The sequence below is a fragment of the Scyliorhinus canicula genome, chromosome 13, assembly GCF_902713615.1.
Source record: "Scyliorhinus canicula chromosome 13, sScyCan1.1, whole genome shotgun sequence".
Taxonomy (NCBI): Eukaryota; Metazoa; Chordata; class Chondrichthyes; order Carcharhiniformes; family Scyliorhinidae; genus Scyliorhinus; species Scyliorhinus canicula.
The window spans coordinates 40,987,493-41,015,475 of NC_052158.1; the positions used below are offsets into that span (position 1 = coordinate 40,987,493).

A 27,983-nucleotide genomic window follows, 5' to 3' on the forward strand; every position below is an offset into this window, starting at 1 on the left:
TTACATTACCTTCATGTACAATACCACAACGATCATCCCTGTGTACTGCACATTAAAAATATCCCTCTCTTACAAGGTCAAGACTGGGACATCCCAGGAGAAGAACCATGACAGGTGAATGGATTGTGACTTGCTGGAAGAGGGGATCCCTGGGTAAGGCTGTCAAATGTCAACTCAAAGGACACAAACTCACACAATGAGCCCCACCTAATTCACTGACTCATCTCCAAGCACCGGGTCATTCTCCCCTCCTCCTGTGCGCGTGCTGAGCCTCCACTACACATCTTCATTGCCTTTGTTTTCTGATCTGCTAAACACATTCCAAGCTATCCACTATACACTGTTATCAGTTGAAAGGAGAAAGTTGATGCCTCGCAAACAGGGTGTTCGTCGATGGTGCATAATTCTCCTTGAGCAGTTCCATAGCTGCGGTGTAGTCGGTCGCATCTCGAATGAGCGGAAAGACGCTGGAGCTAAGTCTGGAGTACAGGAGTTGCTTTTTCTGAGCCTCCGTCGGGGGAGGGTGTGCTGAAGAGATGTAGGCCTCGAAGACTGCGAGCCAGTGATCAAAGTCTTTTCTGGCGTGAGGCGAATGCGGATCCAGCTGCAGACGGTCAGGCTTGACTCTGATGTCCATGGTGACTGGGAAATCGTACAGCAATAAATTGTGGCGCTAACAATTATACTCAAAGCCGAGAGACTAGTACAATAGAGGCTTTATTGCTGTACGATGTTGTCCCTCCATCCGCAACTGTAGACTGAGGGTCTGAGCAGCTCTCATACATTTATACATAAGCTCCCTGTGGGCGGAGCTAGCCGGCAGGGGCTGACCGGAGGAACCTGTATTACAGGTACAGGCATACATCCCCCTACTGCAGTACACATAACTACAGTGGTTATCTCACCACAAAAGGTTCCAAGGATGAATGCTATTCCCACACTAGAAATCTCTGTCAAATATTGACCAGGGGAACTGAGACAGCAGCTGCAATAAGTGAGGTTTTATTCAGATGGGACAATGACAAGTTTAAATCCCCACCTGATCTGCTGCTCAAAGTCTCCTCCGTTTCCCCGGTCAGTTTCCCAAACTTCAGGAAACTCCTGTTGCTGCAGAAATATTTGGATTGTCTGTGAGAGACGTCAATCAGAGAGCCCACCCACTCTGCCATTCTCTCCTCTTCCTCTACCACAGCTGCTTCACTTCCTGTAGGGACTCAAAACCAAGTCAGGAGATGGTGAGTGAAGGAGCAGAATTTACAATCATTACATTGCACAATATCCACACTAATGTTCAGGCAGTCTGACTATCCTGTGGGCAATCAGCTGTGGAAATGCCCCTTATGCTGTGTGAGAAGATCCAGCTCACAGACCTGTTTACTCGGTGCTTTGTGCTGAGCTGTTTGATTGGCTGTGTGTTGGGTATTGAGGGTGTTTATTGGAAGCATTTCCCTTCTGATTTACAGGCTGAGTTTTGTTGATGGGTCACTGCTGAGAAGGTGAGGTGTAATTATCTGGGAGGGGTGGAGTGTTTGAGGAATTTTTAACAATTCATTTATGGGATGTGGGCATCGCTGACTAGGCCAGCATTTATTGCACATCCCTAATTGCTTGTTTCTGCTCTGTAATTCTATATATGTAACTTTCCATATTTGGATTTGAACTCTCAATCTCCGAATTGTTAATCCACCACCAGATCAATTCAGTTGCTGACCTGGAGACACATTTATTGAAATATCTTCTTTAAAGATTTTACCTGAAAGCCTCGGCCTTTCCCAAAAGCCTGGGCTTGGATTTGATAGATTAGCCCAGAGCTGAATTTGGGATGTGCAGTCTGAGTGAGTGCAGTGTGACTAATTTCCCAGGATAAACCAGAACCCTTCAACCAGCTACACTGAAGCAATATTTTCCTTAGCTTCCAGCATTTCCTGCCCAGTCTGTTTTCTTGAAAAAACTGGGGAAAACAAGGGGAGAAATTTCAAAACCTGCATTGAATTAACATTACTCCCGAGCGTTTTTTTAAATAAACATTTTATTGAGGTATTATATTGGCATTGTAACAGCAGCAATATAAACAATGTACATCAAAATATAAATAGTGCAAATATCACCTCCCTCCCCCACAGGTCCCACCATTAATTAACCCCCTAATCTATGCTAACCTAAACCCCCCACCCTTCTGCTGACGATTAATTCTCTGCGAAGAAGTCGACAAATGGTTGCCACCTCTGGATGAACCCTATCAATGACCCTCTCATGGCAAACTTAATTTTCTCCAGGCAGAGAGAGCCGGCCATGTCCGACAGCCAGGTCTCTGACTTCGGGGGCTTTGAGTCCCTCCATGCTAGTAATATCCGCCTCTGGGCTACCAGGGAAGCAAAGGCCAGAACGTCTGCCTCTTTCTCGTCCTGGATTCCCGGATCCTGCGACTGATAATTCGCGTTCTTTTTGCCCTCAGTCTGGTCTCAGTAAATATACCAAGTCGGATTGTAGGTAAACACTTTAGTTTATTTGCGCGTCTTGCAAACTGACTCACTCTGCCATTGTCTTGTCGAGTCCCCAGAGTGTGAGGCACAGAACAAAATACTTCATCTCGTATACATTGGTATAAAAAAATGAGGTTACACATACGACCAAATAAGGTAACTTGGCAATTGTAGGGTTTCTATAGGTTCCCTTACATTCCTTAACCGAGCTATATAAGGTAATCTTAGCAATTACTGGTCCCAATAGGCTGCCCTCACATTCCTTTTGCCTGAGGCCCCTGTGATCACCCAACCCCCTCACCATGATACTCCTGACTTAGCCTGACTACCCACAATGCTTCAGTGCCTTCCCCTTTTGTTCATTTCCTCACGACACCCCGAAAATCGCCACCTCTGGACTCAATGCCACCCTTGTATTTAATACCTTGAACATGACGTCAGCAAACCCCTGCCAAAATCCCCTAAGCTTTGGACATGCCCAGAACATGTGAACATGGTCCGCTGGTCCTCCCGCACACTTTGCGCACCTATCCTCCACCCCAAAGAATCTGCTCATCCGGGCCACTGTCATGTGAGCCCGGTGCACGACCTTGAATTGAATCAGGCTGAGTCTGGCACATCTTGCGGTCGCATTGACTCTACTCAACGCGTCCGCCCAGAGGCCCTCCTCTATCTCTCCCCTCAGCTCCTCCTCCCACTTTTGCTTCAGCTCCTCGGTCTGCATCTCCTCAGATCCCATAAGCTCCTTATAAATGTCAGAAATGCTCCCCTCACCTATCCATCCTCTAGAAACCACCCTATCCTGAATCCCCTTAACGGCAGGAGTGGGAAGGTTGATACCTGTCTACGCAGAAAGTCCCGCACTTGCAGATAGCAAAATTTGTTTCCCCCCACCAACGCAAACTTCTCCAGTGCCCTCATAGTCGGAAAGTTCCCCTCTATAAACAAGTCCCCCATCCTCTCAGTCCCCGCTCTCCGCCATATTCGGAACTCTCCGTCCATCCTCCTTGCAACAAACCGGTGATTATCGCATATTGGGGACCAGACTGATGCTCCCACATGTCTCCTCGATTGCCCCCAGACTCTCAAGGCCGGCACCACCATGGGACTGGTGGAGTACCGCGCTGGCGGGAACGGCAAAGGCGCGGTCACCAGCGCCTCCAAACTTGTGCCCAAGCAAGAAGCCGCCTCCATATGCACCCATGCCGACCCCCCACCAGCCACTTCCTAACCATGGCTATGTTAGCCACCCAGTAATAATTGCTAAAGTTCGGCAGCGCCAGCCTGCCCTCTCTCCGACTTCGCTCGAGCATTACCCTCCTCACTCGCGGGGATTTGGCCCCCCATACGAAGCCCGCGATAACTTTATTGACCCGCTTAAAAAAGGACCGCGGAATGAAGATGGGGAGACATTGAAATACAAACAGGAATCTCGAGTGAACCGTCATTTTCACCATTTGGACTCTGCCAGCTAGAGACAACGGGGACACGCGCCCCATCGCCAGAAATTATCTTTCATCTGATCCACCAACCGGCCAAGTTCAATTTATGTAGCAGTCCCAATCCCGCACCACTTGGATATCTAGGAACCTGAAACTGTTCCCTACCACTCTAAAAGGCAGTTCCCCCAGTTGCCCCTCCTGACCCCTCGCCTGGACCACAAACATCTCACTCTTCCCCATATTAAACTTCTACCCCGAAACCTGCCGAATTCCCCTAAAATTCCTATGATTTCTTCCATCCCTTCAATTGGAACTGAAACATACAGAAGCGGGTTGTCCGCATACAGCGAGACTCTGTGCTCCACTGTGCAAGCATCCTGCTGGCCTTCTCACCATGCTCGTATACCGCTTCCCTCGCCTCTATGAGCTGTTCCACTGCCCTCCCTGTGGTTAACAAGCCTGTAGCCTCCGCCGTTCCCTTAAAAGCCCTATCTCTGGAGTCTCCACGTACCTACCATCGACTTGCAGAATCTCTTTTACCAGTTGGTCCATCTCTGCCCTGTCCGTCCTGTCCCTGTGAGCCTGGATCGAGATCAGCTGTCCTCTCACCACTGCCTTCAGCGCTTCCCAGACCACCGCTGCTGAGACCTCCTCCGTATCATTTACCTGAAGGTAATTTGTATGCATTTCCTCAACCTCTTGCACACCGCTTCGTCCACCTACTTCGCCCTACTTCTAACCTCCATTGCGGGCGCTGATTGCTATCTGTACTAACCTGCAGGTCAACCCAATGTGGAGCATGGTCCGAGATCGTAATCGCCGAGCACCCCGTGTCCACCACCCCTGCCAGCAAGGCCCTACCCAAAACAAAGAAATCGATCCGAGAGTATACCTTATGTACGTGTGAGTAGAAGGAAAACTCTTTCACCATCGGCTGCACAAATCTCCATGGATCCATCTGCTCCATGAACCCTTTCAGTTCCTTTGCCATTGCTGGCACCTTGCCCGTATTCGAGCATGGCCGATCCAGTCTGGAATCAATACCTGTATTAAAGTCCCCTCCGATGATCAGATTGTGCGAGTCCAGGTCCGGTATCTTCCCCAACATCCTCTTTATAAATTTCTCATCATCCCAATTTCACGCATATATATTAACCATCACTACGTTCATCCCCTCCAGCTCCCACTAACCATAATATATCGACCTCTCATATCCAAAACTATTCTACCCACCTCAAATATCACCCGCTTATTAATCAAGATCGCAACCCCTCTAGTCTTTGTATCCAGCCCCGAGTGGAAGACCTGACTGACCCAGCCTTTCCTCAATCTAACCTGGTCCACTACTCTAAGGTGCGTCTCCTGCAGCATTACCACGTCCGCCTTCAGTCCCCTCAGGTGCACAAACACACATGCCCTCTTAACCGGCTCATTTAACCCTCGAACATTCCAGGTGATCAGCCTAGTTGGGGGGCAAAGAGCCCCCCCTCTTCCACCGATCAGCCATCTCCTGTAGCCATCTGGGATGGCCACTTACAATAAGGAACAGGGAAGGTCACAAAGCATAGCGGGAAAAATGGACACTGCGAGATTCAGGCAGGCTCAGAGCCTGAATGTATATTTGCGAGTGAGGAATCCAGACGGTATTGAAACTCCCAACCGATTAGCATTCGATGGCCTATCTGCGCCAAAGGACTGATACTTGAGCGACCAATACAACAATAGACATTTCGGCGCCACCCCCTGTACTCGGGAAGTGTAACCAACAGGGTCAATGACCGCATAGGACACGCCCAGCCATCAAGGCACCCGCCTCTTTATTGGTTCTAAGCGAACACAGTGATTAGGAATTACCCAATTAATGGGGTGCAAACTGAAGGACCGCCCAAAAGAGCGCGAAAACCCCCAAGGATAAAAGAGAGACCACCATGTGTTCGGCCTTTCTTGGACCTGGCGCTCCGGCAACGTCTACTTCCAAGTGCAACACCACCAGAAGTAAGATCAAGTTCAACACCCGCAATCAGACGGATGAGCCTAGCTGAGCAGCAGTTACTTCTCCAGACCCAGTAGATCCAGATTCGAACAAAGGCCACTGTTCCTCTGACCTAAGCCGGGTCCCTGAAGTTAAGTACAGATTTTCATAGTTGATAGGTGTAGTTTAACTAGTAGTGTCTATGTTGTGTGATTAATTGTGTGTGTAAATAAAGTACCTTTGATCTTGAACTAACTAACTGGTGTTTGCCTCTTTGATCAATATCCGGTTGAACCTTGTGGTGGTATCATTTGATACCGGGTGACTCTGAGCAACATCCAAAGAAAGAAGGGCAACCTCATTGATTGCCATAGTTACAGTAGGTAAAAAAGGCAACATCCCTTTCTTGGGCCCGCCTCCAGCCCAAGCGCCGCGCCTCCTCCAGCCCATCCCCCCCCCACCGGCGGCCCCTGCCACCGGCCCAATCACTGTCCCTCCACCGAAGTCCCTCCCTCGTCAGCAGAACCTTTCCCTCCCCTCCCCCCAGCAACACTACTCTGAAACCTAATCCATATAATAAACAAAACATATCGAGTTTTTTGATATTAAACACATTCCCTAGTTTTCATCAGCACATTTTAAGCTCATAATGAATTGATAGCCTGTTTTACATTGCACCTTATTGTCTTTTACATTGCTCTCATAGTGCCTGGGAAGATGGAGGTCTGGGTGAGAGAAAGAAAGTAGCTCCTGCTCACTATCCAGTGTCGCTGCCTGAAACAGAGGGTGTGTGACAGTCATATCAGCAAGTAGAAAAGATTTGCAATTGATCCCCACACAGAGGAATAGCAGTCTGGCACTCGCTGTGGAACAATCTCTAACTGAGGAGTCAGCCCCTTTAACGAGAGGAGAGGGAATTGGAGAAAATCATGTTTCTTTTTCCTGTTTTACAGAAGGATTGCCTTGCAGAAGGACCGTACTACACCAGAGAATACAGAGAGGATAGAGACCACAGATAGATCCTGACCATCACCCAAGGAACAAATGCACAACTGTGGGAAGCCATCCAGTCACTTCACAGCATTGCTCAACACACAGATGGTTGGGCAGTGAAACCGTCATCTTGAAATGGTGCTTTAACATATCTCATCTGAAACTGATCAGTGGTGTGGAACCTTCCCTTAATCAACCTTTCATTAATCAACCTTTCTGAAGGTTTGGCCGTGGGCGATCGGTCAGGCTGAGGGTGGAAAAAAGTGTGAGTGGGTTCCAAGTGTGGTGAGAGCTTCAATCATTCATCAAGTCTCATGAACCACTCACCCATTCCTACAGGTAAGAGGCTGTTCAAGTGTGAGGAGGACTCCATAACCTTGTAAGATCTCTGAGCGTGCAAGGTGCATCTGGTTTTCCACCTCCAACACAAGAGCAGCTACATGGAGGGGAAACCATTTAAATGTGATGTGTGCAATCAAGCCTTTGCACAGTCATCGACGCTCAGGGATCACCGACGCATCCACATTGAGGAGAAGCCATTCAAGTGTGAGGTGTGTAACAAGGGCTTTACAGGTTCATCATCCCTGTTGAAACACTGGCGTGTTCACACTGGTGAAAAGCCATTCACGTGCGAGGTGTGCAACAAATCATTCTCTGACTCATCGTATCTCCGTGAACACAAACGCATTCACACAGGGGAGAAACCGTTCACATGTGAGGTGTGCAACAAATCATTCTTGTGGTCATCAGCCCTCGGTGTACATCAACGTACTCACACAGGAGAGAGACCCTTCACTTGCGAGGTGTGTGAGAAATCATTCTCTCAGTTAACGACGCTCTGCAGACACCAACGCATTCACACAGGGGAAAAACCGTTCACATGCGAAGAGTGTGACAAGTCATTCTCGCAGTCGTCCGATCTCAGCCGACACCAACGCATTCACACTGGGGAGAAGCCGTTCAAGTGTGAGCTTTGTAACAAGGGCTTTGCGCAGTCATCAACCCTGCTGAAACATTGGCGTTTTCACACTGGGGAAAAGCCATTCACATGTGAGGTGTGCAACAAATCATTTATGTGGCCATCGGCCCTCTGTGTACATCAACGCACACACACTGGGGAGAAACCCTTCACGTGCAAGGTCTGCGATAAATCATTCCTGTGGTCGTCAGCCCTGCGTGCACACCAACGCATTCACACTGGAGAGAAACCGTTCATGTGTGAGGTGTGCGACAAATCATTCTCTGTGTCATTGGACCTTCGCAGACACCGATGCATTCACGCTGGGGAGAAACCATTCAAGTGCGAAGTTTGTGACAAATCCTTCTTGTGGTCATCGGCCCTCCGCAAACACAAACGCCTTCACACCGGGGAGAAACCGTTCACGTGCGAAGTGTGTGACAAATCATTCTCGGACTCATCATCCCTCCACATACACCGACGCATTCATACAGGGGAGAAACCATTCGCATGCAAGGTGTGTGATAAATCGTTCTTGTGGTCGTCAGCACTGCGCAAACATCAACAAATTCACACAGGGCAGAAACCATTCAGATGCGAGGTGTGTGACAAATCATTCTCTGACGCATGGTCTCTCCGTGTACATCAACACATTCACACAGGGGAGAAACCGTTCAAGTGTGAGGTGTGTGACAGACTATTCTTGCGGTCACGGGCTCTCCGCGAACATCAAGTAATTCACACAGGTGAGAAACCATTCACATGCAAAGTCTGCAACAAATCATTCATGCAGTCATCAACCCTCCATGCACACCAGCGCATTCACACTGGGGAGAAACCGTTCAAGTGCAAGGTGTGCAACAGAGCATTCATTAAGTCATCGAACCTCCATGTACACCAGCGCATTCACACAGGCGAGAAACCATTCACCTGTCAGGTGTGTGAGAAATCATTCTCGAGGTCCTCGTATCTGATGCTTCATCGGAGGACTCACACGGGGGAGAAACCATTCACGTGCAAGGTGTGTGACAAATCGTTCTCAGTGTCCTCAGCCCTCCGCGTACACCAGCGCATTCACACAGGGGAAAAGCCGTTCAAATGTAAGGTCTGCAACAAAACATTCTCAAACTCATCGAACCTGAGTGTACACCAATATGTTCACACAGGGGAGAAGCCATTCAAGTGTGAGATGTGTGACAAATCATTCCCACGTTCAACAAAACTCCTGCGCCATCAGAGGATCCACACAGGGGAGTAACCATTCAAATGGGCGGCACGGTAGCACAATGGTTAGCACTGTTGCTTCACAGCGGCAGGTTCCTAGGTTCGATCACCGACTTGAGTCACTGTCTACATGGAGTCTGCATGTTCTCCCTGTGTTTGCGTGGGTTTCCTCCGGGTGCTCCGGTTTCCTCCCATAAGTCCCGAAAGATATGCTGCTAGGTAATTTGGACATTCTGAATTCTCCCTCCGTGTACCCGAACAGGCTCTGGAATGTGAAGATTCTGGGCTTTTCACAGTAATTTCATTGCAGTGTTAATGTAAGCCTACTTGTGACAATAAAGATTATATTTTTTTATAAAGTGTAAAGTTTGAGATAAAGTTTTTGTGACATCTTCTACCCTCCTGGGCACCATTGGGTTCACTCTTCAGGTGTAATATTTATGACAAGGCTTTCATCCACTCATCTGATCTGGTGCCAATCAGGTGTGAGGTTGTGACAGGACTTTCACACAGTCAGCACATGGTCCATTAAAGCAATCACACAGGAGACAGCCTACTGATGTGAGTTCTGTTTAACAAAAAAAAAGCCTCTGCAATTTTCAGACCTGGAAATCAGTGAACCAAAAAGGGAAGACATACCCCCCAGTCTGGTGTGTGTCAGGATTCTTTCACCTGCTCTTGTTTCTGTTACACTGAGAGCTGTCAGTGTTGTTTACCCTCCAGTGCTCACACAGGGGAGCTGTCCTTCCAAAGCACTGTCTGTCTCAGCAGTGTCTGTCTCCAACCTCTCCCACTGTCAGTCCACGTTTCAAGAAGGTCAATTTAATCTTTATTCAGATCGTCAAACATCATCAAAAGAAGACATCACTCTGTAAAGAAGCTGCTGCTTATGCACAGATGTCACAGTGTCTCTGGAAGGACAGAAAGTAGGGATTCAAGACAATGTGTCAGAATTTTCCCTGCTCTGGACAAGAGGGAAACACCTCAATAGTTTCCACAGCATGATTTATCTCCCTTCTTGAAGATAGATACAATGATCACATTCCTGAAGTCGAGGGCTGTCTCTCTCTCTCTCTCCAGCAAGTCTGGGTGTCGTCCTCTTGAAAATGAAAATGAAAATCACTTATTGTCACAAGTAGGCTTCAATGAATTTACTGTGAAAAGCCCCTAGTTGCCACATTCCGGTGCCTGTTCGGGGAGGCTGGTACGGGAATTAAACCGTGCTGCTGGCCTGCCTTGGTCTGCTTTCAAAACCAGCTCTTTAGCCCTGTGCTGAACCAACCCCTGCAGAGGCCTGAAGTCAAACTACGAGCTGAAAGCGGGGTTTGATATGAAATAATATTTTACTCAGTGCCCCGACCGATGAAGGCAAGCATGCCGTATGCCTTCTTGACGATCTTATCCATTGCGTTACCACATTCAATGATCTGTGGACCTGAACGCCCTGAGTGCCTGTCAATACTCCTAAGGGTTTTGCCATTTACTGTATAATTCCCACCTCTATTAGACCTTCCAAAATATATTACCTCACACTTGTCTGGATGAAACTCCATCTGCCATTTCACATCCAAGTTTCCAGCCGATCTGCATCCTCTGACAACCCTCTTTACTATCCGCAATTCCACCAACCTTGGTGTCATCTGCAAGCTTACTAATCAGACCAGCTACATTTTCTTCCAAATCATTTATATACTACGAACAGCAAAGGTCCCAGCACTGATTCTTGCAGAACACTGAGTGCTGAGCTTGTGGCATTTGAGTGCTACAGTGAGAGTTTGGTGACTGAGGGAGTGCTGAGCTTGTGGCATTTGAGTGCTACAGTGAGAGTTTGGTGACTGAGGGAGTTAGGTGAGGAGGGAGTAAGGTACTCCTTTCATTTAATTTCCTATATTTATCAAAGAGCGTGAAGGGAACCAGGAGTTTAGAGTACAGCTGACTGGGAGCAGAGTCAGAGGGCGGAGGTCCAGTTGGTCCACAGGGCAGCTAATTCTGTAAAGTAAGAGGGGATGGAGGCTAGGGCAGTTGCATGCTCCTCCTGTAGGATGTGGGTGGTGAGGGATACCACTGGTGTCCCCGCTGACTATACCTGCGGGAAGTGCACCCAACTCGAGCTCCTCAGAGACCGTGTTAAGGTACTGGAGCTGGAGCTGGATGAACTTCGGATCATCCGGGAGGCAGAGGGGGTCATAGAGAAGAGTTACAGGGAGGTAGCCACACCAAAGGTACTGGACAAGAGTAGCTGGGTTACAGTCAGGGGAAAGAAAACTAACAGGCAGACAGTGCAGGGATCCCTCGTGGCCATTCCCCTTCAAAACAAGTATACCGTTTTGGATGCTGTTGGGGGGGATGACCTACCGGGGGAAGGCCCCAGCGGCCAGGTCTCTGGCACTGAGTCTGGCTCTGGGGCTCAGAAGGGAAGGGGGGAGCATAGAAAAGCAATAGTAATAGGAGATTCAATGGTTAGGGGAATAGATAGGAGATTCTGTGGTCGCGAGCGAGACTCCCGAAAGGTATGTTGCCTCCCGGGTGCCAGGGCCAGGGGTGTCTCTGATCGTGTCTTCAGGATCCTGAAGGGGGAGGGTGAGCAGCCAGAAGTCGTGGTGCACATTGGTACCAACGATGTAGGTAGGAAAAAGGGTGTGGAGGTAATAAACAAGTTTAGGGAGTTAGGCTGGAAGTTAAGGGCCAGGACAGACAGAGTTGTCATCTCTGGTTTGTTGCCGGTGCCACGTGATAGCGAGGCTAGGAATAGGGAGAGAGTGCAGTTGAACACGTGGCTGCAGGAATGGTGTAGGAGGGAGGGCTTCAGGTATTTGGATAATTGGAGCGCATTCTGGGGAAGGTGGGACCTGTACAAGCAGGACGGGTTGCATCTGAACCAGAGGGGCACCAATATCCTGGGGGGGAGGTTTTCTAGTACTCTTCGGGAGGGTTTAAACTAATTTGGCAGGGGAATGGGAACCGGATCTGTAGTCCAGCAACTAAGGTAGACGATAGTCAGGACGCCAAAGCACGTAGTGAGGCAGTGGGGAAGGTAACAATGACAAAGGAGAGTACTTGCAGGCAAGGAGATGGGATGAAGTGTGTATACTTTAATGCAAGAAGCATCAGGAATAAGGTGGGTGAACTTAAGGCATGGATCGGTACTTGGGACTACGATGTGGTGGCCATCACGGAAACTTGGATAGAAGAGGGCCAGAAATGGTTGTTGGAGGTCCCTGGTTATAGATGTTTCAACAAGATTAGGGAGGATGGTAAAAGAGGTGGGGGGGTGGCATTGTTAATTAGAGATAGTATAACAGCTGCAGAAAGGCAGTTCGAGGGGGATCTGCCTACTGAGGTAATATGGGTTGAAGTTAGAAATAGGAAAGGAGCAGTCACCTTGTTGGGAGTGTTCTATAGGCCCCCCAATAGCAGCAGAGATGTGGAGGAACAGATTGGGAAACAGATTCTGGAAAGGTGCAGAAGTCACAGGGTAGTGGGGCCTCACGGTAGCATGGTGGTTAGCATCAATGCTTCACAGCTCCAGGGTCCCAGGTTCGATTCCCGGCTGGGTCACTGTCTGTGTGGAGTCTGCACGTCCTCCCCGTGTGTGCGTGGGTTTCCTCCGGGTGCTCCGGTTTCCTCCCACAGTCCAAAGATGTGCGGGTTAGGTGGATTGGCCATGCTAAATTGCCCGTAGTGTAAGGTTAATGGGGGGATTGTTGGGTTATGGGTATACGGGTTACGTGGGTTTAAGTAGGGTGATCATTGCTCGGCACAACATCGAGGGCTGAAGGGCCTGTTCTGTGCTGTACTGTTCTATTCTATGTAGTAGTCATGGGCGACTTCAACTTCCCAAACATTGAGTGGAAACTCTTTAGATCAAATAGTTTGGATGGGGTAGTGTTTGTGCAGTGTGTCCAGGAAGCTTTTCTAACTCAGTATGTAGATTGTCCGACCAGAGGGGAGGCCATATTGGATTTAGTACTTGGTAATGAACCAGGGCAGGTGATAGATTTGTTAGTGGGGGAGCATTTTGGAGGTAGTGACCACAATTCTGTGACTTTCACTTTAGTAATGGAGAGGGATAGGTGCGAGCAACAGGGCAAGGTTTATAATTGGGGGAAGGGTAAATACAATGCTGTCAGACAAGAATTGAAGTGCAGAAGTTGGGAACATAGGCTGTCAGGGAAGGACACAAGTGAAATGTGGAACTTGTTCAAGGATCAGGTACTGCGTGTCTTTGATATGTATGTCCCTGTCAGGCAGGGAAGAGATGGTCGAGTGAGGGAACCATGGTTGACAAGAGAGGTTGAATGTCTTGTTAAGAGGAAGAAGGAGACTTATGTAAGGCTGAAGAAACAAGGTTCAGACAGGGCGCTGGAGGGATACAAGATAGCCAGGAGGGAACTGAAGAAAGGGATTAGGAGAGCTAAGAGAGGGCATGAAAAATCTTTGGCGGGTAGGATCAAGGAAAACCCCAAGGCCTTTTACACATACGTGAGAAATATGAGAATGACTAGAGTGAGAGTAGGTCCGATTAAGGACAGTAGCGGGAGATTGTGTATTGAGTCTGAAGAGATAGGAGAGGTCTTGAACAAGTATTTTTCTTCAGTATTTACAAATGAGAGGGGCCATATTGTTGGAGAGGACAGCGTGAAGCAGACTGATAAGCTTGAGGAGATACTTGTCAGGAAGGAAGATGTGTTGCGCGTTTTGAAAAACTTGAGGATAGACAAGTCCCCCGGGCCTGACGGGATATATCCAAGGATTCTATGGGAAGCAAGAAATGAAATTGCAGAGCCGTTGGCAATGATCTTTTCGTCCTCGCTGTCAACAGGGGTGGTACCAGAGGATTGGAGAGTGGCGAATGTCGTGCCCCTGTTCAAAAAAGGGAATAGGGATAACCCTGGGAATTACAGGCCAGTTAGTCTTACTTCGGTGGTGGGCAAAGTAATGGAAAGGGTACTGAGGGATAGGATTTCTGAGCATCTGGAAAGGCATTGCTTGATTAGGGATAGTCAGCATGGATTTGTGAGGGGTAGGTCTTGCCTTACAAGTCTTATTGAATTCTTTGAGGAGGTGACCAAGCATGTGGATGAAGGTAAAGCAGTGGATGTAGTGTACATGGATTTTAGTAAGGCATTTGATAAGGTTCCCCATGGTAGGCTTATGCAGAAAGTAAGGAGGCATGGGATAGTGGGAAATTTGGCCAGTTGGATAACAAACTGGCTAACCGATAGAAGACAGAGAGTTGTGGTGGATGGCAAATATTCAGCCTGGAGCCCAGTTATCAGTGGTGTACCGCAGGGATCAGTTCTGGGTCCTCTGCTGTTTGTGATTTTCATTAACGACTTGGATGAGGGAGTGGAAGGGTGGGTCAGTAAATTTGCAGATGATACGAAGATTGGTGGAGTTGTGGATAGTGAGGAGGGCTGTTGTCGGCTTCAAAGAGACATAGATAGAATGCAGAGCTGGGCTGAGAAGTGGCAGATGGAGTTTAACCCTGACAAGTGTGAGGTTGTCCATTTTGGAAGGACAAATCTGAATGCGGAATACAGGGTTAATGGTAGGGTTCTTGGCAATGTGGAGGAGCAGAGAGATCTTGGGGTCTATGTTCATTGTTCTTTGAAAGTTGCCACTCAAGTGGATAGAGCTGTGAAGAAGGCCTATGGTGTGCTAGCGTTCATTAGCAGAGGGATTGAATTTAAGAGCCGTGAGGTGATGATGCAGCTGTACAAAACCTTGGTCAGGCCACATTTGGAGTACTGTGTGCAGTTCTGGTCACCTCATTTTAGGGAGGATGTGGAAGCTTTGGAAAAGGTGCAGAGGAGATTTACCAGGATGTTGCCTGGAATGGAGAGTAGGTCATACGAGGAAAGATTGAGGGTGCTGGGCCTTTTCTCTTTGGAACGGAGAAGGATGAGGGGCGACTTGATAGAGGTTTATAAGATGATCAGGGGAATAGATAGAGTAGACAGTCAGAGACTTTTTCCCCGGGTGGAACACACCATTACAAGGGGACATAAATTTAAGATAAATGGTGGAAGATATAGAGGGGATGTCAGAGGTAGGTTCTTTACCCAGAGAGTAGTGGGGGCATGGAATGCACTGCCTGTGGTAGTAGTTGAGTCGGAAAATTTATGGACCTTCAAGCGGCTATTGGATAGGTACTTGGATTAGGGTAGAATAAGGGAGTGTAGGTTAACTTAAGGGCAGCACGGTAGCATTGTGGATAGCACAATTGCTTCACAGCTCCAGGGTCCCAAGTTCGATTTCGACTTGGGTCACTGTCTGTGTGGAGTCTGCACATCCTCCCCGTGACTGCGTGGGTTTCCTCCGGGTACTCCGGTTTCCTCCCACAGTCCAAAGATGTGCAGGTTGGGTGGATTGGCCATGACAAATTGTCCAAAATTCTATGATTAACCTAGGACAAAAGTTCGGCGCAACATCGTGGGCCGAAGGGCCTGTTCTGTGCTGTATTTCTCTATCTATCTATAACACTAGTCACAGCCTTCCATTCAGAAAAGCACCCTTTCACCGCTACGCTCTGTCTTCTGTGACCAAAGCAGTTCTGTATCCATCTTGCCAGCTCACCTCTGATCCTGTGTGACTTCACCTCTGCGCCAGTCTGCCATGGAGGTCCTTGTGAAAGGCTTTACTGAAGATCATGTAGACAACATCTTGACTAATTTAGCGGGCCTTGTCGTCAGCAGGCTCTCTCTCTCTTCACTAAGCAATCTCTCTTCCTCCCTCCTTGAAAGCCCAGCAGGCACACCACCACTGCCTGTGTCAGACCTCCGGCTGCATGAAACCTGTTTGCTGCAGTATCTCCTACGTCACTGGTGAGTCTATCAGAAGCAAATGCAAGAGCCTTTGGAGAAGCATCTCATTAGAGAAACTTTCACTTATCTCTATTTTAAATAATGAGTCTGAGATCTGAATGGAGGGGCATGGCAGGCCAGATTGTAGCCCTTGGACCATGCATTGGGCAAGTCTGGCCTAAACAGAGCTCTGCATAGCTGAGACATTAAATTCCACAAGGACACAGAGAAGTTGTGGGGTGTCATTTCTCTTCAGGATGGTCCTAGTGTAATGAGCAGTTCTGACAGAGGAAAGCAGGACCACTGGTGTTTGATGTGGTCCAGTCAGATCTGGCAATGGATGGCTAAACCAGTTGCATACCAGATACACTCAAATCTTCACTCCTTTGACTTCAACAGCAGGGAGGTCGACCATTAAGGAATAAATATGGATATGAGGAAGTAGTTAAACCAGATTGACTGCAACAGAAACATTGTGGTGAATAGAGGGTCAAAGTGCAGAGAGTTGGGAATTAGAAAGCAACTGTCCAACTCACCTGGGGAAAGTTGTCTTCCAAGAATGGAAAGGTAATGGTCCATAGACCCATGTGATCATTGGATCTCTGTAACCATTAGTGTATGATGGTAACGAGCTCCATCCTGTGTCACTAATGTTCGGTGTCATTTCTGACCATCGGAATTGGGAGGCAGACGAAAGCACAGAGATTTTAAAGAAAATTTTGTGTGTAGTATTCTGAGAGAGTATCCCCTGATGTGAGTGTGGGTGTGTTAGTAAAGTGAGCCAGCTCTCAGGAGTGGGTATGGGGTAGAATCGGACCCTGCTTTCGTTGATGTGAATTATAGACTTCCTCTTCAGGTGACTGGTGTTTGACTAATATCATGGGTGATGTTTGCACTCTCCTTACTGGGAGGGCTACTATCCTGAGTATGATGAGGGAGTGGGGGTGAGTCTCTCCAGACCTGAGTTTATTAGCCCGTCAAAGCTTGATCTATTTACCATTGTGATATGTTCACTTTATACGCTTCCAAAATTCATTTCATGTTCTAGGAAAGATCTTAAGTCATTTTCAAATGCATTGTTACTTTGGTTTTGTGTCAGTTGAATATTGTGTTCTTTGTCTTTATTTTATCAATCTTCTGCATTAGAGCAGAAGAATTAGGAGCTGGGTTAGGTAATTCAGCGCCTCGAGCCACCATTTAATACGATCATGGCTGATCTCCTCTCCGCCTCAACTTCACTTTCCTGCTCGTTCTCCATAACCCTTCAACCCATTACTAATTAGAATTAGAATTAGAATTAGAACAGTACAGCACAGAACAGGCCCTTCGGCCCTCAATGTTGTCCCGAGCAATGATCACCCTACTCAAGCCCACGTATCCACCCTATACCAGTAACCCAACAACCCCCATTAACATTATTTTATTTTTTTTAGGACACTAAGGGCAATTTAGCCTGGCCAATCCACCTAACCCGCACATCTTTGGACTGTGGGAGGAAACCGGCGCACCCGGAGGAAACCCACACAGACACGGGGAGGACGTGCAGACTCCGCACAGATAGTGACCCTAGCCGGGAATCGAACCTGGGACCCTGGAGCTGTGAAGCATTGATGCTAACCACCATGCTACCATGCTGCCCCTATTAAAAATCTGTCCATCTCAAATTAATCTAGTGGGTAGCATTGTGGATAGCACAATCGCTTCTCAGCTCCAGGGTCCCAGGTTCGATTCCGGCTTGGGTCACTGTCTGTGCGGAGTCTGCACATCCTCCCCGTGTGTGCGTGGGTTTCCTCCGGGTGCTCCGGTTTCCTCCCACAGTCTAAAGATGTGCAAGTTAGGTGGATTGGACATGATAAATTGCCCTTAGTGTCCAAAACTGCCCTTGGTGTTGGGTGGTGTTACTGGGTTATGGGGATAGGGTGGAGGTGTTAACCTTGGGTGGGGTGCTCTTTCCAGGAGCCGGTGCAGACTCGATGGGCCGAATGGCCTCCTTCTGCACTGTAAATTCTATGATAAATTTACTCGACCCAGCGTTCATCACACTCTGGGGTAGTGAATTCCACAGATTGATGACCCTTTGAGAGAAGTTTTAAATCTCTGTTTTAAATCTGCTGCACCTTATCCTAAAACCATGATCTCTCATTCTAGATTGCGCCACAAGAGGAAGCTTCTGCTCTTTGTCTACTTTGTCAATCCTCTTTTTCATCTTGTATACCTCAATTAAATCTCCTCTCATTCTTCTAAACTCTAGAGTATAGCCCGTACTACTCAATTTCTCTTCATAATGGGCAGCACAATAGCATAGTGGTTAGCACTATGGCTTCACAGTGCCAGGATCCCAGGTTCAATTCCCAGCTTGGGTCACTGCAGAGTCTGCACTTCTCCCCGTGTCTGGGTGGGTTTCCTCCGGGTGCTCCGGTTTCCTCCCACAGTCCTGAAAGACGTGCTATTAGGTAATCTGGACATTCTGAATTACCCCCGCTGTGTACCCGAACAGGCACCGGAATATGGCGACTAGGGGCTTTTCACAGTAACTTCATTGCAGTGTTAATGTAAGCCTACTTGTGACAGTAAAGATTATTAAAAAAGAAAATAAGACAAACCCCTCATCTCTGGAATCAATCTAGTGAAGTTCCTCTGAACTGCCTCCAATGCAACTGCATCTCTGCTCATAAGGGGACCAAAACTGTATACAGTACTCCAGGTGCGGGCTCACCAATGCCTTGTACAATTGCAGCAACGCTCCCCTACTTTTATACTCTATTCCTTTAGCTATAAAGACCAAAATTCCATTTGCCTTCCATATTACCTGTTGTATCTGCAGTTTTCTGCCATTCATGCACGAGGACACTCAAATCCCTCTGCATCAGAGCACTTAGAAGTTTCCTAAGTATAGATTTATCGATCATAACAAATTCATTTTATGTTAACCGGACTACCTAATTTTTCAGCATATGGTTGATGGTTGATAAGCTTCGAATTCCTAGCTCTGCACATCACCAACAACCTGTCCTGGAACACCCACGTTGAGGCTATGACCAAGAAAGCACAGCAGCTCAGGAAACTTAAGGAAATTCAGCATTTCCACATTGGCTCTTACCAATTTTACAGATGCACCATAGGAAGCATCCTATTTGGCTGCAACACAGCCTGGTATAGCAACTGTTCGCCCAAGACCGTAAGAAACTACAGAGAGTCGTGAACACAGCCCAGTCCATCACGTGAACCCACTTCCCATCCACTGACTGTGTCAACACCTCCCTCTGACTTGGGAAAGTGGGCAGCATAATCAAAGACCCCTACCGGGTTATTGTCCCAACTTCATCCATCGGGCAAGATATACAAAAGTCTGAGAATACGCATGAACAGGTTCAAAATCAGCATCTTCCCCGCTGTCACCAGACTCCTGAATGATCCTCTTATGGACTGAACTGATTTCTTCACACATCTTCTCTACTGAGCAGTACTGCACTTCATATGCTCACCTGTTGCCTGTGCCTATGTATTTACATTGTGTATTTATGTATGTCCTATGTTTTTTTTCATGTATGGAATGATCTTTCTGGACTGTACACAGAATAATACTTTTCACTACCATGGTACACGTGACAATAAAACAAATCCAACCGATCCCTCGGTACTGCATTGGAGTATCAGCCTCAGTGCTCAAGTCTCTGGACTAAGACCTCAACCTACAATCTTCTGACTCAGAGACAGGAGTGCTAACTAAGCCACAGCTGACAATAATATGCAGGGGCGGTTTCTCTGTTCCCATAGCCACCCGTTTCCTAGCTGCGTACAATTCACTGACAGTGGGATTCTATCCTCCCGCCACTTGTCAATGGGATTTCCCAGTGAAACCACCCTACGCCACTGCAAAACCAAGGGTGCGGTGCCAGCAGGAAAAGTGAATTCCGATGACTGGAGTATTCCAGCCAATATTTTTGTTGTATTAGATTCAGTTTTTAAGGGGGTTAAATCCCAAGATTATGTACAGAATGCTTCAGCAGCCTTTGTGTTTGATTTGATTTAAAGTGGTAACTGGTTTGAGCTGTAGGTGTCAGTGGTGTCTTTGTGTTGTGCTTGGGTTCCTGAAGCTGTGAAAGTCCCTGGTATCAGCTGGAATGGATCTCTTCAGGGATTGTCTTCAATCAGAACTGCTGATTAACCATTCTGCTTTCATTCACTCATGAAAGTTCTATTGTTTAGGCACAGTTCTAACAATCTGTCAGGAAAGAAGCCAAGGAATAACCCACTCTTCCTCGGGAAGCTCAGTGTTAGTTTTAGTGAGGAAATCAAGGGGGACTTAATAGAGCGAAGAATTGTTTCTTAAAGCAATAAGTTATGGAGCCAATCAGGAGGCAGACTATTTTTGATTTTGTATTATTTAAAGAAGGGTTGATGAATAGTCTTGTTGTTAAGGATCCTTTTTGGGGGGGGGGGGGGGGGAAGAAGGCTTGATAAATAGTTTTGTCATTAACGATCCTAAGAACAAAGAAAAGTACAGCACAGGAACAGGCCCTCCGGCCCTCCAAGCCTGCGCCGACAATGCTGCCCGTCTAAACTAAAATCTTCTACACTTCCGGGGTCCGTATCCCTCTATTCCCATCCTATTCATGTATTTGTCAAGATGCCACTTAAACGTCACTATCGACCCTGCTTCCACCACCTCCTCCAGCAGTGAGTTCCAGGCACCCACTACCCTCTGTGTAAAAAACCTTGCCTCGTACATCTCTAAACCTGCCCCTCGCACCTTAAATCTATGCCCCCGAGTAATTGACCCCTCTATCCTGGGAACAAGTCTCTGACTATCCACTCTGTCTATGCCCCGCATAGTTTTGTAGACCTCTATTAGGTCGCCCCTCAACCTCCTTCGTTCCAGTGAGAACAAACCAAGTTTATTCAACCTCTCCTCGTAGCTAATGCCCTCCTTACCAGGCAGCATCCTTATAAATCTCTTCTGCACCCTCTCTAAAGCCTCCATATCCTTCTGGTAGTGTGGCGACCAGAATTGAACACTGTACTCCAAGTGTGGCCTAACTAAGGTTCTGTACAGCTGAACCATGACCTGCCAATTTTTATACTCAATGCCTGGCCAATGAAGGCAACCATGCCGTATGCCTTCTTGACTACCTTCTCCACCTGTGTTGCCCCTTTCAGTGACCTGTGGACCTTTACACCTAGATCTCCCTGACTGTCAATACTCTTGAGGGTTCTACCATTCACTGTATATTCCCTACCTGTATTAGACCTTCCAAAATGCATTATCTCACATTTGTCCGGATTAAACGCCATCTGCATCTCTCCGCCCAAGTCTCCAAATGATCTAAATCCTGCTGTATCCTCTGACAGTCCTCATCGCTATCCGCAATTCCACCAATCTTTGTGTCGTCCACAAACTTACTAATCAGACCAGTTACATTTTCGTCCAAATCATTTATATATACTACGAACAGAAAAGGTCCCAGCACTGATCCCTGCGGAACACCACTAGTCACAGCCCTCCAATCAGAAAAGCACCCTTCCATTGCTACTCTCTGCCCTCTATGACCTAGCCAGTTCTGTATCCATCTTGCCAGCTCACCTCTGATCCCGTAAGACTTCACCTTTTGTACAGTCTGCTGTGAGAGACCTTGTCAAAGCCCTTACTGAAGTCCATATAAACAACATCCACTGCCCTACCTGCATCAATCATCTTTGTGACCTCTCCGAAAAACTCTTATCAAGTTAGTAAACTCTGTCAAGTTAGAGAAGAGACAGAGTGCCATACTAGAGTTTTAGCACTGGGCAAAGATAATCATATAAGCCTGACGACTTGGCCTAAGTAGACTGGGGATAAATAATTGAGGGGAGGACAGTTGAGGAACAATGGCTGATATTCAGGGAGATATTAAATACTTCTCAATTAAAGTATATTCCTGAGAGGAAGAGGAATTGTAAAAATGTTCCATGGCTAAACAAGGATGTCAAAGAGGACATAAAAGGAAAAAACTAGGGCAAACCATACTGCAAAAGCTAGTGGTAAGCTGGAGGATTGGGAGAACTTTAAAGTTCAGCAAAAGGCTACTAAAAATAAAATCAAAGGAGCAAAGATGAACTCCGAAAGGAAACTAGCTGAAAACATAAACACTGATGCCAAAAGCTGTAAATATATAAAGAGGAAGAGAATTAGCTAAAATAAATATTGGCCCTTTAGAGCAATCATTTTTAAACTCAGGATCATGCCCAGGGTGGGACGTGGGCAGGTGTTGGGAGGGTCGCGGGCCATTGGTTGCAGCGTTCCCGATCGCGGAAAGAAGTGCCCAACAGCCGCAACTGGCTTTTAAAACTGCCGACCACGACCGGCTTTCAGAATGCCAGCTGTCCCACACCTGTGTGCCCCCTCAGCAGTACCCAGGCCAGGAGTGCTGCGAGGCAGACCGCAGACCCAGGATTCTTTTTTAAAATGGAGTCTTCTCTCCAGAAGCGACAGCAGAGAGCAGGTACACTGACGTCAAATGCTCTGGGCACGAGAGGGATTCCTCCATTTTATAGCTGCCAGCAGTGCTGGTGTGAGCTCCAGGGCCTCTGGTGAACAACCCATTAAGAAGAAGCTAATATCAGAACAAGGCAGTATAAAGATAATTTTTTGAGGTTTGGCTTTATTGTGTGACTGCAAATCAGGATGCAAAGCATGTGTGTTATATGCATAGAAGTACTGGGAAATGAAAGATTGAAAACTTCAAAGGCATTTGAAGACTAAGCATGGTGAGTTCGAGGACAAACCTCTTGATTTTCTTTCAAAAAATGCAATGAGAACTTATATCATTAGCAGAAATGTGATATTGAATAAAAGTGAGATCATGAGGACCAAGCAGGCTCACCTGTCACATTAAAGGTAACCAAAAATGGTGGGTCGCAAAGGTCAGCCATCATGGGTCCGAAGGTCGGCCAGCGTGGATCCCGAAGGATGGCCGGCTGGTAAAAATAGGTCCCGGGCAAAACAAGTTTGAAAAACACATGAGAGGGCAATGCTGGTGAGGTAATAATGGGGAACACCGAGATGGCGTAGGCACTGAACCAATATTTTGCCTTTGTCTTCAAAGTAGAGGATAATCAAAATTCCAAAAAACTTCAGTTAATGCAGAGGAACTTGGTGCAATAACCATCACTAGTGAGAAGGTATTGAATAAACTAATGGGATTATAGGCAGGTAAATCTCCAGGACCTGATGGCTTGCACCCTCGGATATTAAAGGAGGTGGCAGCAGAGATAGTGGATGCATTGGTTCTGATATTTCAAAATTCTCTTGCGTTCTGGAAAGGTCGTGATAGTTTGGAAACATGCTATGTGACGCTCCTATTTGGAAAGGGGGAGAGGCAAAAAGTAGGAAACTAGACCGGTTAGCTTGACCTCTATGGTGGGGAAGTTGCTGGAATCAATCAATGAGATGAATGAATGTTTGGAAAGACGAAGCTCAATCCACCATTGTCAACATGGTTTTATGAAGGGTAAGTCATGCTTGACAAACTTACTTGAGTTCTTTGAGGGCATAATCAGGGAGGTTAATAATGGGGAACCCATGAATGTGTATGTCTGGACTTCCAGAAGGCGTTTGACAAGGTGTCACATAAAAGACTAATCCAGAAAGTCAGATCACAGGGGATTGAGGGTAGAGTACTAGATTGGATTGAGGATTGGCTGACTGACAGAAAACAGGGTCGGGATAAATGGTTTCTTCTCTGGCTGGCGAACGGTATCTAACGAGGTGCTGCGGGGGTCAGTCCACGGACCTCAACTGTTTACAATCCACAAAAATGATCTGCAAACAGGAACAGAGTGTAACATAGCAAAATTTGTGGATGATACTAAAATAGGTGGGTAGCCGCAGTGAAGAGAAAGGCCAGGATTCTCCACCAGCATGATTCTCCATTATGCCAGCGCCTGGGGGTTTCCCGACGGCATGGGACTGCCCCACAATGGGAAACCCTATTGATCGGCTGGCGTAACGGAGAATCCCGCCGGCCGGTCGGGGCAGAAATTGGCGCGGCGGGGCGGAGAATCCCGCCCAAAGAGTTTACAGATGGACAGATAGACTAGGAGAATGGGCCAAAATTTGGCAGATGGAGTTTATGTGGATAAGTGTGTGAGGTTATCTATTTTAGCCCAGAAAGACATTATTCCAAAATGAAGCAGATTTAAAATGCATCTGGGCAGAAGGATATTGGTGTATTTGTTCATGAATCGCAGAAAGTCAGTATGCAAGTACAGCATGGAATTAAAAAGGCAAATGGAATTTTATTATTTATTGCAAAATGACTGGAATATAAAAGTACATAAGTGTTGTTGCAATTGTGTAGGGTGTTGGTGAGACCACATCTGGAGTATTGTGTCCATTTTGGTCTCCTTAATTGAGGAAGAATGTGGTGGCATTGGAGGAGGTTCAGAGGTTCATCCCATTGCAAGCTACACAGATGGAATTTCACATCGGCCCTGAATCCTCCCTGACACCCCATCCCACAATCTGAGCTGCCTCACAGAAATATCCTTTGACCACGGCACAGAGTGTATTCCTGTATGGACTGCTGTTGCACACCCTTCACCTCCCTGGCCAGGCATGCTCTGATAATGATAATCTTTATTATTGTCACAAGTAGGCTTATATTAACAATACAATGAAGTTACTGTGAAAATCCCCCAGTTGCCACACTCCGGTGCCTGTTTGGGTACACTGAGGGAGAATTCAGAATGTCCGATTCACCTAACAGCACGTCTTTCGGGGCTTGTGGCAGGAAACCGGAGCACCCGGAGGAAACTCATGCAAGCACGATGAGAATGGGCAGACTCTGCACAGACAGTTACCCAAGCCAGGAATTGAACCTGGGACCCTGGTGCTATGAAGCAACAGTGCTAAGCACTGTGCTACCGGGCTGCCCAACGTGCCTTATTGCCGGCCAGTGGTGGAGGTCCCAGTAGAGAGCTCCTCCACCTTGCCATTGGGGATCATGAGTCAAGGGTGCTTCATGCAGTGGTCCCAAAGATTGGTAGGCTATGATGGTTCACGGAGCCCAAGATGCCTGCATCTTTTGAAATCTTGTGGAGTCCATGAACTTTGCATATTTAAGTTGCCTGAGGCTGCATATTCTTTTTAGTTTTCTGAAAATTGTGGTTACGTTTTAGACCATAGACCATAAGACATAGGAGCAGAATTAGGCCACTTAGCCCATCGAGTCTGCTCCGCCATTCAATCATGGCTGATATTTTCTCATCCTCATTCTCCTGCCTTCTCCCCATAACCCCTGATCCCCTTATTAATGAAGAACCTATCTATCTCTGTCTTAAAGACTCAGTGAATTGGCCTCCACAGCCTTCTGGGGCAAAGAGTTCCACAGATTCACTACCCTCTGGCTGAAGAAATTCCTCATCTCTGTTTTAAAGGATCGTCCCTTTAATCTGAGATGGTGTCCTGTTTTGTTGCACTTCAACCTTTTACTCCTGATTACCTGGTACGGAGGTGGGCAGGGAGAGGGGACGTCCTGGTGTGCTTCTCCTGGCTCTTGCCAAGGCGGCCAGTCATAGGACCAGGCAGCTAGAGTTCAAGGGGGTTGTCTGCATTTCTTTCATGACTGCTGTCAGATCTTGGCAAGGGAGCACATGGTGTCCACCTCTGTTGGGAGGCCTTTCCTGGTCGGTGGGTAACCCAGGGGCAGGGATGCATAGGAGACCCCCAGAGCCACAATTTAAAGTTTAGTAAGTTTCCTTTGAGATTTTTGAGGTTTGTTACAGACAGGAGGGGGATCAATTTAAACCGACCCAATTTCTCCTCCTCCTACTTGTCTGTAAACAGAAAGGTATTTTTATTTCCCCCTTTATAAATAGTGGCGTATTTTCCCAATCTTTAAATTTGGAGTTTACATAGCAAACTCGAAATAAGATGAAATAAAAGGGTTGGTTTATTACAAATACACAGCAAACATGGGGCGGTGTTCCTGCTGCCCGGAACTGGGTTTTACAGGTGCGCATCTCCAATCCAGCCCTCCGGCCCCGCCCGCGTGACAGGCGCTGTGGCTCTCGCGCTTTGTCTTGTTTGAACCCCCGAACGCCGCACGCGCGGCCTAACAGCCAACAGCACGAGACACCGCGGGGTGGGCATCATTGGATCGCAAACATCAGTTGCTGACCTGGATTACGTGATGGCCAGTGTCCATGGCGCATGCGCAAAGCCAGGGGCCGAGCCGGAAAGCTCTGTCCTGCTCTCCGTGATTGGCTGCCCAGAGGGAGTGACGTATTACTTGTGGGCGGCTGTTCTCTGAGGGACGGTCAATCAGAGGGTCCCCCCACTGCCCATCCCCCTGCACTGCACCTCAGCTGCTGCACTTCCTGCAGGGTTAGAAAACCAACTGAGACGGTGAGTGAAGGAGAACAGTATCTACAATTCCTGACCAGATAAGGGATCACTAGTCTTTAGAGACCTATCCTTCGTCCACTTCCCCAGTGATGATTAACATGGTGAAGTCCTCATTCATCAGTTGGGAGGGGAATGGTAGTTTTCCATGAACTTGTTTGATCTGAAGTCATGAGACTCCATGGAGTCAATATTGAGGAATTTCCCCAACTGCCTGTCTGATGGGACATTCCCAGGGATGGTGAGGGAGGAGCCTGGGATGTTCCCAAATTGATACCACTCAGTAAATATCACTGATACTTGACCGGGACAGCTTTCCTCACTTGGGTACTTGTCCTCGGACCTTGGTAAGTGAGACTTCACAGATTTCACTGCTGAGATCACCTTAATCTTATTCTGACACAAAGCCAGGATTGTCCAGGTCTGTCTGACATTTCTTATTATTTCTCATTATCGGACTTTGTAGTGATTGTTCATCATTGTTTGCTGGACCACTTCAGAGTGCAGTTCAGAGTCAACCCTGTGTGGGACTGGAGTCACATGTAGACCAGACCAGGCAGTTGGTGCAGGTTCCCTTCCCTCAAGGACAATATTTAGGTTTTTGGAACAACCTGAAAGTTTTCATTTCATTCTATTTCAAAATGTATTGAATTCAGCTTCATAACATGGAGTGTTTGAAGGGAATAACATTGATGTTTTCAAGGGGAAAAGGTAAGCGCATGAGGAACAGAAGGATGAGAAGAAGAGGATGGAGAGGGGGCTTGTGTGAAGCATGAACACCAGCATAGAGCAATTCGGCCGAATGGCCTGATTCTGCTTCATAATTCTATGTATGTAACTTTCCGTGGTTGGATTTGAACTCTCAATCTCTGGATTGTTGATCCAGCATTATAGATACACATGATTAAAACCTCTTTTATTGCCTTCTTTAAGATTTTACCCACAGGCCTCGGCCTTTCCCAAAGATCTGGGCTTGGATTTGATAGTTTTGCCCAGTGCAGTGTGTGAGAGCTGAATTTGGGATGTGCCATCTGAGTGAGTGCAGTGTATCTAATTTCCCAGGATAAACCAGAACCCTTCAATCAGCTACACTGAAGAAATATTTTCCCTTTGTTGTTCTCAAATAATTTTGGAAAACAAAGGGAGAAATTTCAAATCTCCATTGAATTAACCTTTCTCCAGAATTGATAGACTGTTTTACATACCACCCAACCATCTTTCCCATTGCCTTCAAGATGGAGGCTGGGCGAAGTAAATAAAGTAGCCATGTTGTCTGCTCTTGGTCACTATCCAATGCCCTGCAGTCAGTGAGGAAAAGGAAAGGCAGAACAGCACTTATTCTGGAACAGTCTCTAACTGATGAGTCAGACCCTTCAACAAAGGAGGAGAGGGAGTTAGAAGAAATCATGTTTCCTTTTATTTTTCAGAAAAATTACACCGTACTACACCAAAGAATACAGAGAGGATAGACACCGCATATAGATCTTGACCATCACCCAAGGAAGAACTGCACAACTGTGGGAAGACATCCAGTCCCTTCACAGCATTGCTCAACACAGAGGGTCAGGCAGTGAAACCATCATCTGGAAATCACTTTGGTTAGTGGAGTATTGACATGTCATCGGATCTGAAGCTGGTCAGTGGTGTGGAACCTTCTATCAGAATCAGCTTTTCTGAAGGTTCGGCTGTGGGCGATCGGTGAGGGTGAGGCTGGAGGAAAT

The 27,983-nt window shown here is 47.2% G+C and overlaps 1 protein-coding gene across 5 annotated transcripts; it reads left to right on the forward strand.

Annotated features, from left to right (window-relative positions):
• Positions 1–1,199: 1,199 nt before the first annotated feature.
• Positions 1,200–27,801, forward strand: LOC119975712 (zinc finger protein 271-like). Of its 5 annotated transcripts, none has more exons than XM_038815528.1 (3): positions 1,200–1,235; positions 6,851–8,869; positions 27,690–27,801. In XM_038815528.1, exons 2-3 carry the CDS (start codon positions 7,331–7,333, stop codon positions 27,729–27,731), a joined length of 1,581 nt encoding a protein of 526 aa, XP_038671456.1. In that variant the 5' UTR covers positions 1,200–1,235; positions 6,851–7,330; the 3' UTR covers positions 27,732–27,801. The 5 variants fall into 5 exon arrangements, with proteins under 5 accessions (XP_038671456.1, XP_038671459.1, XP_038671457.1 ...); XM_038815531.1 differs by lacking the exon at positions 27,690–27,801 and adding an exon at positions 18,830–20,173 and having other exon boundaries at positions 6,851–8,365; XM_038815529.1 differs by lacking the exon at positions 27,690–27,801 and adding an exon at positions 18,830–20,172.
• The last annotated feature ends 182 nt before the right edge of the window (positions 27,802–27,983 follow it).

Bases quoted from the DNA above. Each gene is read 5' to 3' on its own strand.
- LOC119975712 (XM_038815527.1), top strand. From the start codon at position 7,331: ATGGAGGGGAAACCATTTAAATGTGATGTGTGCAATCAAGCCTTTGCA.